Consider the following 21,357-nt stretch of genomic DNA (forward strand, 5'->3'; position numbering starts at 1 on the left):
ATATCTATATATCCCATCACTATATATATATAGCCTGTAGCTTGACCAATCGCAGCTAGGATCTGGTGGAGTCATAGATCTAAACAATAGTGTAGACTTGCACACGCTGGCTGACTTCCATTTTGACTTGAAACATTCGTTTTGAGTTTTTCAGAAGAATGTAAAGGAAAAAAAACAGGCGGTGGGGGGGGCACCAGCCCACAATGGCACCCACTTGAGAGATGCCAGAACTGCACTCTGATGCGATCTGGCTGAAGGAAAGCACTGGTTCTTCCTCCCCCCTTGTTTTATTCTCACAACAACCCTGTAAGGCAGGTGGAGTGACTGGCCCAATGCACTCAGGGAGCTTCACGCACTGGCTGTAGATACTGAAGCTGCTGCAATGACTGAAGAGCAGCTGTGCTCTCATTGCAAAACGGGTCGAAACAATTGCCTAGAAAGGCCTGAAGCATCGCAGCGCCTCCGTGTGTGCTTGCTGTGGGGCGGACCTCCTGCTGTGCCAGTGGAACATCACAAAACAGGCTGTTAACCCAACGTTTGTTATGCTGGTGTTTGCAATTATACATCTGCCAGCAATTACTGGGATCTGGGCTCTGGTATCTGATTTCACCCTATCTCGGGCAATTAAATCTCTATGTAACAAGGACCGCTGCATCTCTGAGTGCCTGGGTATAGATAATGAATAGATACATTTGCCTGAACATCATCCATGCAGAGTCGAGGGACCTACTGTGCCCCTTTGCACAAAGACAGACAAACAGCCATCTGGAGAGAGAGAGATGCACATTACAGAATGGCGCTGTGATGTGCAGGTAATGTGGCATTGGTACAGATGTACTTGCCGTCCGGCAGGCAGCGTTCTACACACAAATATATACTCCCTGCATTGTAAAGCTGGTTCTCTTTTCAGCATGGAAGGAAATAGGGCTGTAGCTTGGCGTCAGAGCACATGTTCTTTATTCCAGAGGTCCCAGGCTCTATCCGGGAATGCCTTGGCAGTGCTGGGAAAAACTGCAGCCTGGAACCCGGAGAGCTGTTGTCAGCTAGTATAAACCAGGGATGGGGGTCCTGTGGCCCTCCAGATGTCGAAGGGCTTCAGCTCCTATCACCTCAAGCCAGCATGCTCAATGTTTAGGATTAATGGGCCTTGCAGTCCAGCAAAGTTTGGAAGACCACAGGTTCTCCAGCTCCCCTGCTTAGCAAATATCGAGTCCATTTGCACTGAAAATGGATGAGCAATTGGATTTGTTCTTACCTCAGAATTAATTTTCATTGTCTCTTCTGTGTGGTAAAGCAAGCACTTTTGCCCCGAAGACGATACGTTGACGTACACTTGCAAGCACGGGTACTGAGAGGTTTTCAAGCAGTCTGGACCACAGCTGAACGAGCAGTTGAAGGTTTCTGTGATGGAGATGTTGAGGAGCGTGCACTGTGTCTCTGCTGTCCAAACACTGGCCAGGAAAGAGGGAAAGAGAATTTGGACAGAGAAAAGGCTTAAAAGATTGGAACACCGCAAAATTCCATGGCCAGATTACTCACCAGAACAAGATGGTTTGACCCTGTAACACCATGGGCAGCCAATTAGTTTCTGGGCTGAATTCAAAGTACTGGTGTTGACCTATTATATATGGCTACACAGTGGTACCTTGGGTTTCATACACTTCAGGTTACATACGCTTAAGGTTACACACACTGCTAACCAAGAAATAGTGCTTCAGGTTAAGAACTTTGCTTCAGGATAAGAACAGAAATTAGGCTTCGGCAGCGCGGCGGCAGCAGGAGGCCCCATTAGCTAAAGTGGTGCTTCAGGTTAAGAACAGTTTCAGGTTAAGAACAGACCTCCGGAACAAATTAAGTACTTAACCCGAGGTACCACTGTACATGCTGACTTCAACCATTAAATAATCTATGGCCTGTTAAAGGGGCGGGGTGGGGACTCTTATTATGATTATTTTTATTTTTATGCTGTCTATTAATATTGCAACTATTACAGTGGTACCTCGGTTTTCGAATGTAATCTGTTCGGGACCAGCCCAGGACATTTAGTAGGGTTGCCATATTCCCCAAAGTGAAAATCAGGACAAAATTGTTGAAGTTTTTTTTGTGTGTGTGTGTGGGGGGGGGTGTGGGGGTGTCAAAGTTGTTGATGACATTTTGTTGCCTGATTCCCAGACGTGGTCTGGGAAAACCTGAGGCGAACCAGAAAATGGCAATTCGATAAGTAAATAAGGCTGAGAAAAGAGCCACCAAAATGAAGTTTTTCTCCCTCCCTAGATGGCTTGAAAAGAGGATTGGGAAAACTATTGGAGGAGAAGAAGGCTATCAATGGCTTCCAGTTGGAGGCAGCAATGCTTCTGAATGCCAGTTGCTGGAAACCACAGAGGGAAAGGGCTCTTGTGTTCAAATCCTGATGGCAGGTTTCCCACAGGCATCTCGTTGACCACCGTGAGAACAGGATGCTAGACTAGATGGGCCATTATGGGCTTAATCCAGTGGGCTCTTCTTATGTTATTTAATACAATTTTACCAGATTGTTCCTCTCTTGGTTTTGTCTGCTTCATTCAAGTGTGTCTGCTTATGACAGGTTTCTGCTAAACATTCACAGGTGTTTAGGATGTCTGTCTGTCTGTCTGTCTGTCTGTCTGTCTGTCTGTCTGTCTGTCTGTCTGTCCCATCTCTCTCTCTCTTTATCTCTATCATCTGTCTGTCTATCTATCTATATCTATCTATCATCTATCTATCTAATCTATCATCTATCTATCATCTATATCTATATCATCTATCTAATCTATCTATCTATCTATCTATCGATCATCATCATCTATCTATCATCATCTATCATCTATCTATCATCTATCTATCATCTATATCTATATCATCTATCTAATCTATCTATCTATCTATCTATCTATCGATCATCATCTATCTATCTATCTATCTATCTATCTATCTATCTATCATCTATCATCTATCTCTTCAACTGGTTTGACTTTTAAAAACGATCAAACCCTCCAAGTGTCCCTATTTTCCCGGGACAGTCCCGGATTTACAGAAGCCGTCCCAGTTTCTGATTTGATCCCAGAACGTCCCACTTTTCCTTAGGACCTCCCTATTTTCATGCAAGAAATGTTGGAGGGTATGGCAGGACATCCCTATTTAATCAGAGAAATGTCGGAGGCAGTGCTATTTTTATAGAAAAAGAGTTGCCAGAACTCACCATAACCGCCTCCCTTGTTCTCTTATAATGGCAATGGCGCCCACCTGAGAGGTGCTGGAACTGAGTTCTGATTAGTTCCGGCTGGAAAAAACCCCTGGTTGGAAAGTATGAACTATTCCTCCTAATGCTTAGGGCCGTCTTACCCATAGGCGCTAGGGGTGCAGCGCACCCGGGCACCAAGATCTCAGGAGCGCCAGGCCGAGAGTCCAGAGCCCGAGAGTTGAGTCTGGCGAAGAGCCCGCTTGTCGGTTGGAGAGCCGCAGTGGGCCCCAGAAGGCTCCAGAAGGCAATTGGGCCTGATCCGGCCTGTGGCCCTTAGTTTGCCAACCCATGGCCTAGAAATTAGGTCCCTGGTCCACACCAGTTGATCACTTGCTTCCTTGCTTCCACGGTCAATGCAAACAGATTCAATTCATAAAGTGTTCTGCGCCGCGAGTTCGGGGGCAACCGAGCCAGTGAGATGCTGAGGTGGCCAGCTGGCTCTGCCCTCCTGCGCGCTTGGGACTGGGCAACCTGGGTGGGGGTCTTTGCACCCCTGCACCCCATATGCTGAAGACAGCCCTGCTAATGCTGATGCAAGTCTCCCTTTGCTCAGGTTTACGTAGCCCAAAACTGCAGGCCATGTTACAAATGACAGCTTCCTGCTCCCTTCTCCCCATAATTTGAGTACCGTTTCTTAAATCATCTCAGCAATGATCTGTAGAAACCGTTGTGCCTCAGAAACCTTTAGAGAGAAACCTGGCTAGGAAGCCAGTGGTATTTAAATTCCAAAACCACCCTCTTTTCAGGGATCCTTAATTAGACATCCCTGCCAATTACAGCTAAGGTCAAATTACTCCTCTGCAATCACTGGTGATGTTGTTAACCCACATGTCACTCCAGACTTCTTCCATGAATATCAAAGCATCATACGGTCTGGAAAGTAGTTGAGTCTGACAAGATCCCAGTGAAGTAGAATGTTTTGTGTGTGTGGGTTGTTTTGGGCTTTAAAAAGGGGGTCAAATAAATTCAAGAAGATGGCAACATGTCCTAGGACATGTCTCCATCTGAAGGGCTGGGACAGCCTTCCAACTGAAGCCAGCCTCTATTTGAAGGCCTATCTGGTCCAAGTCTGTTTTGAAGATAAAGAACCCCAATAATTTAAGAATCAAAGAAAAGCCTTGCTGGGTCAGGTCTCTGGCCCATCTTGTCCAGCACCCCAATAACACAAGATGCCTATGGGGAGCAAGCAAGCAGAAGGGCTGCAGGAAAGATGAAGCAGAAAAAACACACAAGTGATCTCATCCCTAGCAAAATTATTGCTAGGATATGTAGTGAGCGTCTCACTTTGAGGAAAATTATTACATAGATCAGCAGGATTTCCACTTGTGAGGAGGAAGGCATTAGTCTTACACCAGAAGGAAGAAATAACCCCTCAAAGTGCTGCAAAATAGCTTGATCCTTTTTACAAATTAAACTTCCATTTTCCTTCCATTTGAAAGCTTATAGTTTTCTCTAGGCCGCTGATTATTACTGCCGCTCCCTGCTGAATTAGGCCAGGGCTGTGTTTTGCGGTGATAGACGCTCGACGTTTTATGGACTTCAGTGGGACATAGATTAGCCGATAAGGATATTAGTCGAAACCTCATACTGTGAGGGAAAGGCTGCCAAATCTTTTCATTTCTCTGCTGTGCTGCTTAATCCAAGGCTAAACAATGACAAAGGAAGGAGATAAAATATATGAGGCTAAATCCCTCCGCTAGGAACTGAGTACTGTTCTGGTAGCAAGCTCTGCCCATGTCTCCATTGCTGTGAGGGGTGTCCTGTGCCACTTTTAAAATGAAAACACAACCCTATATTGTAAATTAAAAGATGGGTCCTAAGTGATCCAGGCCTGCTCTAGAGAAGAGTAGGAACTGAAGTGATGTTTCGTTTTGCATAGGGGGAACACAGTGTAACCGGATACGAAAAGTGCACCCCAGAATGGCAGCCATCTTTCTTCTAGGTTTAGTTGTACACTATCAATAAATAAAGTGCCCTGCTTGTTTGGTGGTTCAAGTATTTGGTGGCAACCTTCCCAACTCTGTATCACAGCAAATGCTTCAAGCTCATAGGCGCTCAACTGACACCATCTGCCCCATGGGAAGGAAGAAGAAAGTGAGAGAGGCCTTCTCCAGTTGGACTCATCCCTCTTCGGGCCAACTTGACATTTTATAACATTTATTTATGTAAACCACCTTGGGTGCCTTGGCAGAAAAAGTGTATATAAATGCAATGCAATGCAATGCAATCAATCATAGAATGTTTGAATAAAGGATTATTGTGGAAATAGTCCCAGTATGTTTCCAAGCACAATTCAAAGTGTTGGTGCTGACCTTTAAAGCCCTAAACAGCCTCGGCCCAGTATACCTGAAGGAGCGTCTCCACCCCCATCATTCTGCCCAGACACTGAGGTCCAGCTCCGAGGGCCTTCTGGTGGTTCCCTCACTGTGAGAAGCCAAGTTACAGGAAACCAGGCAGAGGGCCTTCTCAGTAGTGGCACCCGCCCTGTGGAACACCCTCCCATCAGATGTCAAAGGAAAAAACAACTACCAGACTTTTAGAAGACATCTGAAGGCAGCCCTGTTTAGGGAAGGTTTTAATGTTTGATGGATTACTGTATTTTAATATTTTGTTGGAAGCCGCCCGGAGTGGCTAGGGAAGCCCAGCCAGATGAGCGGGGTATAAATAATAATAATAATAATAATAATAATAATAATAATAAAATGATTTATACAGTGTTGAAGGAATGGTGTGACTCCTTCAGCACCCACAAAGCTCACACTTCTACAAGTGTCCTTCACATGGTCATTTGCCCGAAATTCACAACATGCCAATTTCACTGTCCAAGTGTCCCTAGTTTCCAGGGACGTCCCTGATTTAGAGAAGCTGTCCCAGTTTCTGATTTGATGCCGGAAGGTCCCGCTTTTCCTTAGGACGTCCCTGTTTTAATTGGAGAAATGTTGGAGGGTATGGTAGGACATCCCTATTTTCATTAGGGAAATGTTGGGTAGGGAATGGAGTTATCCGACCCCCGAGCCGTCTGAAGGCAATCCTGTACAGTGGAACCTCGGTTTTCGAACTTAATCCGTTCCGGAAGACCGTTAGGCTTCCGAAAAGTTCAAAAACCGAGGATCAATGGGCTGGCTGCAAAGTCAATGGAGAAAAAATGAAAAACACAGCTCGGAAGCATTTCAGCTTCGGCAAATCGTTCAAAAACCGGAGCAGTTACTTCTAGGTTTTCAGCGTTTGGGAGCTGTAACGTTCCAAAACGGAGGTGTTCGGGAACTTAGGTTTGACTGTATAGGGAAGTTTTTTTAAAAAATGTTTAATGTTTTATCATATTTTTATATATGTTGAAAGCTGCCCAGAGTGGCTGCGGCAACCCAGTAAGGTTTGTGGGGTATAAATAGTAAAATTATCATTATGGAATGGGACGTCCCTGTTTTCATTGGATAAATGTTGGAGGGTATGCCCCACAGCATCTCAAACCCATATTACCCCTTAGTAACAAACCCAGTAGTTCCACTAGCTCCTTATCCAATTGTTCACCTCTCAGCCTTGCTCCTGCCCCTCAAAACAATTTTACTGTGTGTGTGAGAAGGGAAAAGCATTTACCTTTGCATGTATGACCTCAGCAGCGTGATTCCCAGGAGGAAGTACATCATAATCGAACACACCATCATAGTCAGTCCCAGCAGTATGGCCCGGTCCTCCCCTGCTTTGAGAGCGGTGACTGTTTTCCTTTTGTCCAGCAGATCATGATCCCTGATTTTTTGGTAAATATTTCTGAGGTTGAAAACAATACATTCTTATGTGGAGTTCACACTTAATCAATAAACCCTCTAAAAGGACTGACAGTTCCGCTGCCAGGGCCTGTCTCACGGGAGAGCAGGCTTGTAAGGTTTCCACAGCTGATGTTTCCCAAACAGTTTGCTCGGACCTGGTCGTGGGGGGGAAAGAAATCACCGGCACCCGAAATGTGCCACAGACATCTGCCGATGAAATGTTTTCAGCTGTAGAGAGGGATGATTTGCAGATTGGTTGCAAAGGCCTAAATCACTCACACTAGAGCAATCTCATGGGAGTATCTTGCAAAATGTGTTCTGCGACTGCATGGCAGTTCTCAAAGCTGGACCCTGCTTTTCGTGTTGCACAAATTTCCTGGCTGCATTGCTGAAATGTGCTTTATGTGGGACTTCCCTTAACAATAGTCTGAAAAATCCAAATTGTCCAGAATGTGGTCGCCGAATGTGGTTGGCTGGTGCCAACAGACTGGCTCATGTTTCACTGGTCCTTCATCAACTTGACCAGTTGCTCAATTCACAGTGCTGGTTTTGAGCTCTCAGTGGTTGGCGATCTAAGTATCTTACTGAAGCACCTCTCTGTGTATCCTCCACCAAAAAGGGACAAAGCCTTTTCGGTGGTGGCTCCCGGATTGTGAAACAGCCTCCCAGGAGAGAATGGCTGCCAGACCGCATGGTTGCCCACTTGCAAGTGAGCTTTGAAAACTGTTCTATTTTAGTGGGATTTTTTTTTTTTAAAGTTCTGGCTCATAATGCTTTTTGAAATTGACTGCTACTTTTTATTCATCCCTGTTTTACTCCTGGGATTTGCTTGATTATTTCATTTTATGATATGTTAAATCCTTCCGAGCTGCCTTGAGTATATTGTGAACTAGAAGGACAGGATATATAAATTATAGGGATAAAATGATAAGAATAAAATAAAGTGCTTCAAACGTAAAAGAAATCAACAGAAGAGGGACACAGGAAGTGGCCTTAACCCTTTGAACCCCATATTGTCTATTTTCTCCAGGCTTGCAGCCAGAGGGTCTCCCTTGACACTTACTTCAGGAGGATCCTTTTAAAGTTGGAGATTCCAGGGATTGAACCTGGAGCCGCGGAGACGCCATTTTTTGCAAGAATCAGGTGGCTCTGAGCCTGATCAGAAACACAAGGATGCTGCCAAAAATGTCAGCTCCATTTCAGCTCCCCCTCCATAATACATAGTTCAGCTCACCTTGAGTCTTGACAGGGGAAACCCCTGTTGTACAAGTGGGAATCCTTGCACGGATAGGAGGCGTTAGCTGGATATTGACGTGGGCATAGCCAGAGATCCACTGGATCCTAACCCTCCCACTCATCCTGTTGGATATAGCCTTAGGACTGCACCTTTCTCTGGCTACCAGGTTAAGAATATTATTTAGTGCAATGTATGCGAGACTGCGTAAGGTGAGCTTCATTTCCTTTGGTGAAGTGATGTAAGCAAGTGTTGCCCGGCTATGGCTATTTATCAAAATGTATTTAACCATGATAGCTTGCTATCGAGAATTTGCATCATTACCAAATGAGAGCAGGCAGAAAAGGCAACAATTGTCATGCCGTTCTGGAACATTAAGCCCATCGCGCGACATAACTTGTGTCACTCTGTAGACATAAAACAGGCACAGTGCAGTCAGTCAACAACGTCACCGGAATGTAAACGGGATTCGAAGGGACGGCTGAGAAACAAGACTGCTAATTGAAAAGGGCCGCAAGCGTCTTTCTACGAGGGGGCTATGAGCCATGAAATGCACAGAGGAAAAAGTAATAAAGAGAGAGAGAGAGAGAGAGAGAGAGAGAGAGAGACAGAGACAGAGACAGAGAGAGTGAGAATAACTGGCAGGTAGGTAGAAGAAAGCATCCATCAACAAGGCGATGGAAAGCCCAGCTCGTGTGTAAAGAGTTGTGGTGGCTTGCTTGGCTCCGGAAAACCAAGTACTCTCAACCGGAAACCTATTAATTGGTTGCAAAACACCTTAAAGGCAAAGCCTGAGGGTCAGCAACTGGCAGCCCTTCACCCAAACCTGGCCCCTTGACCAAAACATAAAATTTGGCCAGCCAGGGAGACGAATAGCAGGCATAGCGGGAACAGTGGTTCTTGACTATGAGATTTGAGGCCTACTATCCTCTACCTCCTCCTCAGAGTAGTAATATCCCTGTATATCGTATTTTTCGCTCCATAGGACGCACCGGACCATAGGAGGGGGAGAACAGGGAAAATTTTTTTTTCTTGTTCTCCCGCTCTAAAACAAGGTGCGTTCAAGGTACATTCACCAGAGCTTGTGGGGCTGGTGGTGGGGGGAAGTGCTGCTTTCCCCCACCGCCAGCCTCAAAGATCCCTGAAGCCTTTGGAGCGCAACGCCCCGCTGCCCTGGGGAGGCTGTGCGCGCAGCCGTCCCCAAGCTAGAGCAGCGAGACAGAGCACTCCGTCTTGCTGTTCTGGCTTGGGAACAGCCTTGCTAGCTTCTGCAGGACAGCGGGGTGACGACACCCCGCTGCCCTGGGGAGGCTGTGCGCGCAGCCGTCCCAAAGCTAGAACAGCGAGACAGAGCCCTCCGTCTCGCTGTTCTGGCTTGGGAACAGCCTTGCTAGCTTCTGCAGGACAGCGGGGTGAAGGCACCCCGCTGCCCTGGAGAGGCTGTGCGCGCAGCCATCCCCAAGCTAGAACAGCGAGACGGAGCGCTCCGCAGTGCTCCGTCTTCCTGTTCTGGCTTTGGGCTTAGCGGCGCAGCCTGCATTCGCTCTATAGGATGCACACACATTTCCCCTTAATTTTTGGAGGGGAAAATGTGCGTCCTATGGAACAAAAAATACGGTAATTAAGTCACCTGATGAGCCCTTGTTCTGAGGGCAACAGCCAAATGAAGATAATAGTTAGGAGGAGCAGGACCTTTTCAGCACTGACTCCCTGCTTGCCAGTTTTGTTCCTTAGGGAGATTTGCCTGGCTTGTTACCTTTTGACATTTAGAAGGTTGGTTCTATGACCTGGTTATGTCCCAAAGTGGGCGGTGATAGTGACTGCGTATGTCTGCTGTTTGCAAGCTGCCTTTTACTGGATGTAGCTGTTTTATTATCTGTTTGACTTTATTGCTGTGCGATTAAATCCATTTTTATATGTAATTTAGTTGGCAAACGCCCCTGAGGACACTGCTGGGCCATCAGATAGGATTCAATATGCAGTGGTACCTCGGGTTACAGAAGCTTTGGGTTACGCGTTTTCAGGCTACGGACGCGCCGAAACCTGGAAGTACCGGAATGGGTTACTTCTGGGTTTCGGCGCATGCGCAGAAACACCAAATTGCGTCACGTGCATGCGCAGACGCAGCACTGTGGTTTGCGAACGCTGTAGGTTGCGAACGTGCCTCCCGCATGGATCACGTTCGCAACTCGAGGTTCCACTGTAGCTTTGTGTTGTGCTCTTGTGTGACCAACAAGAAAGCCCAGCCTGAGGCTGTGTGGATGAAGCCAATGCAGGAAGAAGCAAACTTATTTTCCAAAGCTGAAAGACACCAGGTGCGGGTCTTGCCCTTGATCTCCCCCCACTCAGGTGTCCTCGCTACCCTAAATGCAGCATGTGGTTGGGTGAAGAAGAAAGCAATCCTTACTCCAGCCTCTGGATGGATGAATGGCTCCATCAATAGATGAGTGGTGGGAGGAAAGCTAAGGAGTTTATTGGCAAGAAATGGAACTCCACTTTTCTGCCACTCACCATAGCTGATAGTTCATTACTTAGGAAACAGGGGCCCACACACTTAGTCTTGGTAGCCAGCAGTTATTTGCTGTTACCCACCCATTACTGGCCACCACCAAACCCTCTGACAGGGTGCCAGCTATAGGGGGTGGAAAGAGCTTCGGCTCCCTCAATATTTCTATGCAGGGGGCTGAGCCCCCTCCAGTATTGACAGAGCCGCCGTCCCCTGCCACCTCTGGCACTACCGCCACCACTGGGTGAGCCCTGGCACGCTGGGTGACGGCAGGAGGTGTGGAGGGTGATTTTCACCCTCCACACTCCCCGTCACGACCGGGAAGGTGCTCTGGTGATTCTCAAAGGGATGCCCGCGTGTCCCGGCAGGCCTGGCCAGACTGGGGGGCGGGGCATGTCGCACTTGTGATGTCATGCACATGCGACGGGCCACCCCAATGCTGGGCCCAACTTGGCGCGCCTGCCCTCTGACAAGGGGGAATAGAAAGAAGCAGCCCCTTGTTTCATGCAGTGAGATTCTCGCTGCTTCAGAGTGTCCCCAAAACCTGATAAGCAATGAAAGATTCACGTCACTTGCCCACCTAGCCCTCCTGGTGTGCCAGAGGATAGAGGAGAGAGGGGTGGTGTCTGCATAAAGCAGGTAAAGCGAATTCGAGGGCCGCTTTGCTTTCTGGGGGCCACATACCAGTGGTGGGAGGGGCCACAGGCAAAAGTGGGTGGAGCAATGAATGCAAATTTTACCTTTGACCGTTAGGGCTAATTTGTACACACACTCATGCACCCTTCTGTATCCTTCATTTGGGCAAGGAAGCAGCGGTGGAGCTTCATGCTCTGGCACTGGGGGGAGGGGGCGGAGAGCAGGTGGGGGCAGGGAAGGTGTGTGTCCTGGGGGTGTGGTGTACCACCCGCAGAGGCGTGGCACCCAGCACAGGCAGGGGGGGGGGAGCCACGATGGCACCCCACCGGGATTGCGCTGCCGGGGGCGGTGCGCTTCCCCCACACTCCTCTTCCTCCGCCAGTGAAAGGAAGCAGCATTATCGGAGTTCAAGGTTGCATTCCAGCCAGGTAGAAACACTCTTGGAGGCTACAAAACCAGGCTGGCCAGGAACATGGCTTGGGAGGGAATGTGGCCTGGATGTGTGTGTGTTTGTTTCACATTTCCCCCCTGAGCCTGAGGTTCAGTGAGAGCAAGGCCCACTTTGAGTTAGCTCTGTGATAAATTACTGTACTGGTACCATCCGAATTGCGCACTGGCGGATTGTGGCAGAGATGTGCTCGGTGTTGGGGGAGGGGAGAGCATTTCACAGAACATCCTCCTTCTACCAAAACCCCACAAAAGTATCTCCCCACGACAAGGACAAAACGTCTCTGAACGGATGGGGCAGTTCTGAATGGCAGTGGAGAAGCAGATCTGTTAAACTTTTTTTTAAAGTAGTGATATGGCAGGAATGTTCTCTCTCTTTTTTTAAAAAGGCAGCAGAAATTCAAAACTTTTTAAAAAGAACTTTTTAAAAGAGTGTGGAACAGAGGAAGGCTGGTGACGTCACCAGCACTAGCCAATAGGTGCTTTAGACTGACACTTGCACAAGCTAAGGAGGAAAATACCAGCATAAGGCTGCGTGGGCACCATTCATTTAAAACACATTTTGAAGCATATATATAAACTGACCTACTCAAAAGCACCCCAAAGAATTTCCAGCACCCTAAACAAACTAGTTCCCAGGATTCTTTTTGGGTGTGTGTGTGTATGCTTAAATGTACGATGTGTTCACATCTTCATTCTCCTCTCATCCACCTTTTGGGCTTCAAGTGGGCTTAAAGGAAGGCAATCCTACGTTTCAAAGCAGCCTACAGACGCCACGTACCTTCTTTCGTCGTGTCTGTACGACGTGGAGCTCCTCCCACTGGTCCAAATGAACATCTTAGAGGATTGGTCTCCGCTGCCTCTCCTTACTGTGGAGGTCCTGGAGGGATGGTGGTAGGACCTAGGAAGCAACAGACAGCCACCATCACCATGTGCTGAGACCCTGATGGGCCCCATCACATCCCTCAAACCCAAGCTGCAAATCCTGGTTGGATTGTCCAATGTTTGCAGGCCCTGCTCCGTGTCAAATGGCTTTTAGGTGATTCCAGGTAATGTGCGAAATACCAGGGATGAACTTTCTATTTCCCCTTCCATCCAGCAGGTTCAAGTGACATTAAATTATTATCTTCTCCTTCTTCTCCTGGATCTTTCTTTCCCCTCCAACTTCTATCAGACTTAACAGCACCTCATTCTGACGCCTTCTCAAGTGTGGCTTGAAAAAAGAGAAATAATTTGTATAGTAAACCCTGTCATGGTTAAATACGGCCCCTGAATGTTTCACTTCTCCTGGCTGCCTCTGCAAGCCTTGCCTGCTCCCTGTTGCTTTCTGATGGGAGCCTCTGTTTGTACATTTGCTCTAAGCAACCGAAAGAGTTACAACAATTATGCTGGATCCGCTGTGTATTCTGAATGCACTGATCTGTTGCCAAAGCTGCGGTGATGCTTAAGTTGTGGTTAAAGTCCATCTCCTGGATGATGATCCTCTGATTGGCAGCGGTTTGGTGGAGGAGGGAGGTCACAGCAATTTTGACAAGTGCTCCATGACTACCAAAAGGGGAATTTTTTTTCTTAGAAGCCTGCAAGGTGAATGTTTCCGAGCACAATTCAAAGTGTTGGTGCTGACCTTTAAAGCCCTAAACTGCCTTGGTCCAGTTTATCTGAAGGAGTGTCTCCACCCCCATTGTTAAGCCAGGACACTGAGGTCCAGCTCCGAGGGCCTTCTGTCAGTTCCCTCACTGCAAGAAGTGAGGTTACAGGGAACCAGGCAGAGGGCCTTCTCGGTAGTGGCACCGGCCCTGCGGAACGCCCTCCCACCAAATGTCAAAGAGAACAACAACTACCAGACTTTTAGAAGACATCTGAAGGCAGCCCTGCTTAGGGAAGCTTTTGATGTTTGATGCATTACTGTATTTTAATATTTGTTGGAAGCCGCCCAGAGTGGCTGGGGAAACCCAGCCAGATGGTCGGGGTATAAATAAATTATTATTATTATTATTATTATTATTATTATTATTATTATTATTATTAACACTGTTTCCTTTCAAGTTCTTTGCTATTCCCTAGCCACATCTCCATGCCCTCCAACATTTCTGCAATGAAAATAGGGACGTCCTTTTTCATAACAATAACAAAAATTTTATTATTTATACCCCGACCATCTGACTGGGTTGTCTGAGCCACTTTGGGCAGCTTCCGACATATATGAAAACATAATAAAACATTAAAAAAAACCCCTTCCCTATACAGGGCTGCCTTCAGATGACTGGGGGGTGGTGGTGGTGGATAACCCCATACCCTTCCACATTTTTCCAATGAAAAGAGGAACGTCCTAAGGAAAAGTGGGGCATTCTGGGATAAAACCAGAAACTGGGGAAGCTTCCATCAATCTGGGTCTGTTCCTGGAAAATAGGGAACACTTGGGGGTCTGGCAGACTGGCAAATAATTAATCTCTTACCTGGTGGTGACGAGTACGTCAAATGGGGAAAGGGAGAGTAGAAGAGAGGAATATCCTTCTCTCTTATGCCCACATCCCCTTTCCCCATAGGGCTGGGGATCCAGGGTGGCTAAGATGTGGCCATCCCAACTATAAACAGAGAAGTTCTTCAAACAGAGGGCTGACATCCCGAGAGCCCTTCAAACACAGGGCTGTCCTCTGTAAAGCCAACCAGGCTATTGTGTTGTTCATGATGCCCTGCTTCTAAGCAACTCACACGCATCAGGCTGGCTGCCATTGATAATGGCTTGCTGGACTGGATGCACTGTGGTCTGGTCCAGCTACACCTTTCTTATGTTTGGTATGCAGTATCACCACCATCTTAGCAACAGAAGGACCGTTTCCCCTCTGCCTGGGCTTGGCTTCAATTAATCCCCATCCCTATTCTGCTCTCACTCCCCTCTTTTCTCATGATAGTCTCTCTCTCTCTCCCACTCTCTGCTTTGTGCTTCTTTCATGTCCCCTCCCCTCCCAGCACCTTGTACAACCTCCCACTTGGTGTCTGCCAAGCGCAAATCCACCCCCTCTGGAAGCTGAGGCTTCTGTGAGTCCTTCCACCACCAAACCAGCAATTTCCACGAACAACCCCCGTCTCCCAAAGCTGATCTGTTTCCTTTCACGCCGTCTAGGCTTGTTCACAGGTTCACACACAGGCTGCGCAAATGATCACAAAGAGCTCTGGCCTCACAACAAAGGCTCCAAGAGTTCCCAGAATAATTCCAGGACACATGTCTGTGATGAGAGAGGTGGCTCCACACTACAGTATTAGAGAAAGCTGTGCTTCAGATGAATTTGAAATGTCAGGTCCTGCTGAGATCCAAAGTGCTGCACTGTAAGGTTTTTTTTCCAGAGGATGTGAAAATCAGGCCATGCCTGATTATTAGTATTATTATATCTTTTTTGTTTATTCACCACCTTTTCCCCCGACAGGCTCAATAAAATAGGAAGAACAGCTAAAAATATAGAAGAAACAATCATTTTAAACAATTAAACATAAACATTAAAACTATCTATCTATCTATCATCTATCTATCATCTATGTATCTATCTATCAATCATCTATCTATCTATCTATCTATCTATCTATCTATCTATCATCTATCTATCTATCTATCTATCTATCTTTCTTTATCTCTATCTATCATCTATCTATCTATCTATCATCTATCATCTATCATCTATCATCTATCATCTATCATCTATCATCTATCATCTATCATCTATCATCTATCATCTATCTATCGATCTATCTATCTATCATCTATCTATCTTTATCTCTATCTATCTATCTATCAATCATCTATCTATCTATCTTTATCTCTATCTATCTATCTATCTATCTATCTATCTATCTATCTATCATCTATCTATCTATCTATCTATCTATCTATCTATCTATCTATCTTCTATCCATTTCTATCTAAAATCTATTAAAAACATACAGATAATTACAATAAAAGCACCCTTTCATTGAAAGCAGTCAGTTCCCAAAAGCCTGTTGGAATAAGAATGCCTTTACCTGCCAGCGGAAGCACAACAAGGAGGAAGCCAATCTAACTTCTCTAGGGAGTTCCAAAGCCTGGGAGCAGCCACCAAGAAGGCCCTGTTCTGCATCCCCACCTAGCATGCCTTCGAGGGTGGCAGGATTGAGAGAAGGGCCTCATCTGAAGATCTCAAAACCTAGGCAGCTTTGTATGAGGGAAACTGGTCTGTCAGATAGCTTGGACCTAAACTGTATAGGCTCTGAAGATGATGGAGTACTAGCCTTGGTTTGATATGCATAGAGTTTCCAGAGGAAAAGCAGTTCCCATGACTCTTGGATCCCCACTCCAAATTGTTTCTCTGGAACGCTGTTCAGTATCTATGAGAGATTGCCTTGTGCTCCTACTTAGCGCAATGCAATGTTGTAGCAAGGTGACCAAGTAAGGGGCAATGACAGCAAATGCTCAGGGAGAGTCCCTTATGAAGGAGAAGGGCTTCATTATGTCTCACGCCCCCCCCCCCAGTGCCTTCAAGCTGTCCATCTGCGACATCATTAATGCTGCCTGCTTCATTAGCAAGGGTGAGCCGCGGCCACCTCCGCCATTTAACATGCAATTACATGCCTAATCTTCTGTAAAATGGTAACACTAATGACATCACCACAGCCGTACCCAAAGGTCGGGCGCATGCAACCTTCTCCTCGGTGCTTCTGTGAGCTGAAGGATCTAAGTGAAAAGGCCTTAACCGGAGCAGTATGGTATAAATTCTACACGGTCGTCACTGAGCACCTTCTTGCTGGCCCTTCAAGACCAAAGATGGATAGCTTCAGAAGTAGCCTGAGACAGTGACGGTGTTGTTATGGCCACAGCTGAGCTCCCAGGATTCCTGGGTCAAATGCTGGCAGCTGTGGAGGATTACCTCCCTTGTTTTCTGCCTTCTGTGGCCAGCAAAGAAGCTTGTGGGTTCCCTGAGCCTAAAGAATGGGAAGGGGAAACCTCTGAACCTCCAGATGTGGTTGGACTCCAATTCCCATCATGCCTCAGCCAGCATGGCCAATGACCAGGGATGTTGGGAGCTGGAATTCAACAACATGCAAAGACTCTACGTTCAGCCTCCTATTTCTGCCACCATTTCCTCAGGCTCCTGTCTCCAAGAAAAGATTGTTGGAAGGAAGCGGTCGTTCAGATATTCGCAGCATGAGTCGTTTAGGGTTTTAAACCCTAATGTGAACATCTCCAATTGGGCCTGGAATGGAACTAGCAACCCATGCAGCTATCTAAAAACAGGGGTTATATAAGGTCTAAATGGAAGCCAATGGATTTTGTTGGTATTGGGATAATTTTGCATTGAAACACTGATGAATTTTCACATGGATGTGCGAGAACTGAACTTAATACCGGAGAAGTGGGAAATTGAGAGAACTGGAAATGGATCGATTTGTCTGTCGCCGGGGCAGACTGAGGTTCATGGGGCAATGGTGCTGCCTCTGATAGACCGGCTAGCATTTATTTCCTATCAGTCGCTCTCAGTTAGCATCATTAACTCTCTAGCCTGTTTCTATATGTTGCAGGAGGGATGAACCAAACGATCCACGGGCGGCAGAGCTGCTGCAGGGCCTGCAGGGGGCGGGAGGCAATAACAGCAATTACATCCACACCCACAAGTTTTCCCCATGCAGTTGTGATGTCACAGACTCGCAATTGCTATATACGTCAAGAAAAATACCAGGGTGCATCTGGCAATTTCTCTGCTGAAGTTCAACCTGTGCAACGAAACAGGAATAGTCACAACATGTATTTCCAACAAACTGCAAACACCTGAAATTTCCAGACTCTCCCCATCAGCGCTGCTTGTCAGGGCTCTGACGGATGGGTCCCCAAGGCCCTGCTGCATTGAAAATGCTCTGCTTGCTGAGATGTCCTTTTAACCCAGGTCACGGTGGGAGAAACTGAAATGTGTTCCTGCTAGAACTCTACAGTGTTGATGTGTCAAAAGCTATGATCCGCAAATCAATTATGGAAAGATGCCTGGATTTAAGGAAGATTCACTCCTATTGACTTACTACTGGGAGAACTATAATAGACTTCATATTGCCTTGTCACATATGTTATATGACATAAAGACTAGCCAACTGTTATCTGCACTGTCTGTAGTCTTTAAGGAAGTTTCTGTGGGATATTCTTGCTGTCACGGTCTGGGCAGGAGAGATATACAATTACTGCTCACCCATTAAAGCGGTGGGTGGGGTTTGCGACCCGGCGGGGGCTTCCCTAGCCCAGGTGGCGCCCCCTTTTGCTTGCTGGCATTTGCTCCATCCCCTCTACAGCTAGCCAACCAGCTGCTGGCTGGGGGGCGGAGCAGGGGGCCAGGTAGGGAAGGCTTCAGCTGACCACCTCTCCGGCCGGTCTTCGGAGCGTCACCCACCACCCCTCCCTCTAACTTTAATGTGCTTTTCTTGCAGGCTAACCTTTTCCTTTCTAGGTTCGCAGGAGTTGTTACGATTGCACAATGGTTGCTGTTTCCCAGATCCCTAAAGGAATTTCTTCTGGTCTGCAGGTTTTGCCTTCTCCGTAGCAATTGTTACAACTTTGGTGGTGGATAGTATCATATAGTCTATTTTCAGAATGGGGGGTAGCATTATTATGCACCCCATGTGGTGGTGTTTGCAGGGCCCATTAAAGGGTTGATTGTAGGAGTCACTGGCCCTGAGCAGCGGTGTAAGGTCGAGCTCAGGTGAAGTGGCGGGGCATGCTGTGTAAATTCTCATTTTACAGTCTCCCTCACAACACCTGTCTGCCCTGCGCACCCTCAGACCCACCTGGGGCTGAGAGGGATGCTGTGCAATGCCTAAGCCAAGGTTTCCTACATCTGAAATCAATAAAGCTGTGGCCTAATTTAACCCCACACATCATTGTCGTGTCTCCTTATTTACGGGCTGGCTCCCAGGCCGGGGGGGTTAGCGCAAATAGACTACTCAGTGGAATGGCTCTTCAATTCATTTTCTACAACCCACATAATTTTGTTTTGTTTTTGCAGATAAAAATGAATAAACAAATCAGAAGAATTCACTTGAAATTGGGGGTTCCAGGGGTGGCTCTCCCCCACCGCACAGTCTACTACTGTCAGCACAGATTGCCAGGAATGAATCTGGGACCTTCTGTATGCAAAGTTTGTCCTATACCATGGTGCTATGATTTCTCCCTAGGGGTGTGGCTGTATATATACGTGTGCATGTGTATATACAATGCTTTTGTGTGTGACAGTACCCACCACTTGTGCTGCCACTCACAGCACTTTTATCAATATATGCATACCGGCACCTCAACATTTATCCACCAAAGTACGATCTATCTATCTATCATCTATCTATCATCTATCTATCATTCTGTCTATATCTATCTATCATCTACTGTATCTATCTATCTATCTATCTATCTATCTATCTATCTATCTATCATCTATCTATCTATCATACACTTTCCTTTGCATAAGCATATGTACCCAAGGTAGGGATGTCAGAGAATACTGACAAAAACAGCAGAAATGGCTGTTTGCGTATCCATCCGATGTGAATCCAGTGAGTATGATCGGTATTCACTATTGTTGCTTTCAATCCACAAACAATACATAATTGAAATAAATGAAAAGGATCTAAGGATCTTAGTAGACCACAAGCTTAACATGAGTCAATGGTGTGATGCAGCAGCAATGTTCTAAGATGCATTAACAGAAGTATAGTCTTCCGATCAAGGGAAGTCACAGCCTTTGTCAGATCACACTGGAGTCCTGTGTCCAGTTCTGGGCATCACAATTTAAGAAGGATATTGCCAAGTTGGAATGTGCGCAAAGGAGGGCAACCAAGATGATTAGGCCTTATGAGGAACGGTTGAGGGAATTGGGTATGTTTAGCCTGGATAAGAAAACAAGCTTGCTCCATCTCCCATGTGGCAGCCCTTTAGATATCTGACGATGGCTATCATATCTCCTCTGTTATATCTCCTGTATTATATCCCTACCCAGGGAAAGTTCACCATATGTACCCAACTTACTGCACGTGAAACCAAAAGACCCGCAAGCTTGCCGAACAAGATAAAACAGAAATAAAACCAGTTAACTCCCACCCACCCCAGCCTCTCAATTCCTAGCTGCAGAAGTTTCCTGTTTACATGTCTGCGTGATCGATGCCTTTGGCAACGCACAGCTAGGAGAAAGAGATCTTGAGATCATTCGATAGTTCACTAGTGTATTACTCAGCGAATGAGAGTCGCTCCACAGGTTTTCTGGGGTGATTGCTTTCTCCTTCCAAGGTTAGATGGAAAAGATTAGATTTGCTTGTTAAAAGGACTCCACGTTTTCACATCTGCACACAGCCAAAGAAGGATAAAGTGACCAATATCTGCAGAAAATTTCTGCCCAAGAAGCTCCTAGTTTGTAATCTGTCTTATAGCCCCTGGGTTGCTTCGCTCAGTCAGTTTGGACCTCTTTATCTTCTCTGTCTGCATAGGAAAGGACCAGCACTCAGAGTTCATGCTTTACACGAAGAAGACCTCACATTTGGTCCTCTTGCTGCTACTAAAAACATAATCAGATAGCATGAAATGGGAAGGATCCCCCTCTGGGACCCTGGAGAGCCATTGCCAGTCAGAGTGGATCAGTGACGGGGAGCCTCAAGGCTGTTGATATAATGTGCCCTTCTAGGTCTTTCCCTCTGACTCTTGAGACTCTCCCCAGATGTCAGGGACCGTGCTGAGGAGGGCTGCACTGAGGAGGAATGGTGGGAGCCACTCCCTCCCCCTGCTCCTGCTCCTGAATCTTCCCAGGAGCAGGAGGACAGTATACATTTGGAACAATGGTTTGCTGAGGGGCATAGTTCAGAAGGCAGAAGCTGGGAAATACTGGATGGGGAACAGCTAGGAGAAGAAACACTGGAAGAGAGAGGGTTAACAGATTCACAGTCTCTGGACAGCATTCCTCCGCCCAGCCCACAGTCAAGAAGAGCTCAGAAAGTGTCAGAACAGAAAGCACAGAGAGTACAAGCTCAGATTACAAACACAGGAGCGACATAGACTAATAGGGACAGAGGGAGTGTGAGCCTTAATTGGGAGCACCGCCATTCTGGATAGACACTTTCTTTTGTCTTCGCTGTGTTTATTAAAGAAACTAACTGGTAAGAATTCATTTCATTTGATCTGCTCATTTACGGCCATGGGGGAGGAAGCAGATTATTATTATTATTATTATTATTATTATTATTATTTATTTGTTATTATTATTATTATTATTATTTGTTGTTGTTGTTGTTTTGTTGTTGTTGTTGTTGTTGTTGTTATTATTATTATTGCCTGGCTGGAATGTGTCCTTGAATTCTGAAAATGCTTCTTGCCTGCTTGGATGGAGGATAGAGAGGCGTGTGTGCAGAAACTAGGCTTCTGTACAGGGTTGAAAAAACACATTTGTTGTTCTGCCCATTTTGCCTCTGACTTTGCCTACCTCTGGCTTGTGACCCACAAGGAGGTTGTCCAGAAGGGAATGCG

At 46.5% G+C, this 21,357-nt stretch overlaps 1 protein-coding gene across 7 annotated transcripts in view; it reads right to left on the reverse strand.

Annotated features, from left to right (window-relative positions):
- Nucleotides 1-21,357, reverse strand: part of KCNMB2 (potassium calcium-activated channel subfamily M regulatory beta subunit 2) — a 311,462-nt gene that overhangs the window by 12,765 nt on the left and 277,340 nt on the right. For 5 of the 7 annotated variants that reach the window (XM_083613580.1, XM_083613578.1, XM_083613583.1 and 2 more), the window contains 3 exons: nt 12,628-12,747; nt 6,854-7,024; nt 1,256-1,451 (listed from right to left, as the gene is read on the reverse strand). In XM_083613580.1, the coding sequence (XP_083469706.1) occupies nt 1,256-1,451; nt 6,854-7,024; nt 12,628-12,747 (487 nt within the window). Of the gene's footprint in view, nt 1-1,255; nt 1,452-6,853; nt 7,025-12,627; nt 12,748-20,073; nt 20,868-21,357 lie in introns of those variants that run through there. The other 2 variants (XM_083613584.1, XM_083613581.1) reach the window with 2 other exon arrangements.

The sequence above is a fragment of the Podarcis filfolensis genome, assembly GCF_964270895.1.
Source record: "Podarcis filfolensis genome assembly, chromosome: 5".
Lineage (NCBI taxonomy): Eukaryota > Metazoa > Chordata > Lepidosauria > Squamata > Lacertidae > Podarcis > Podarcis filfolensis.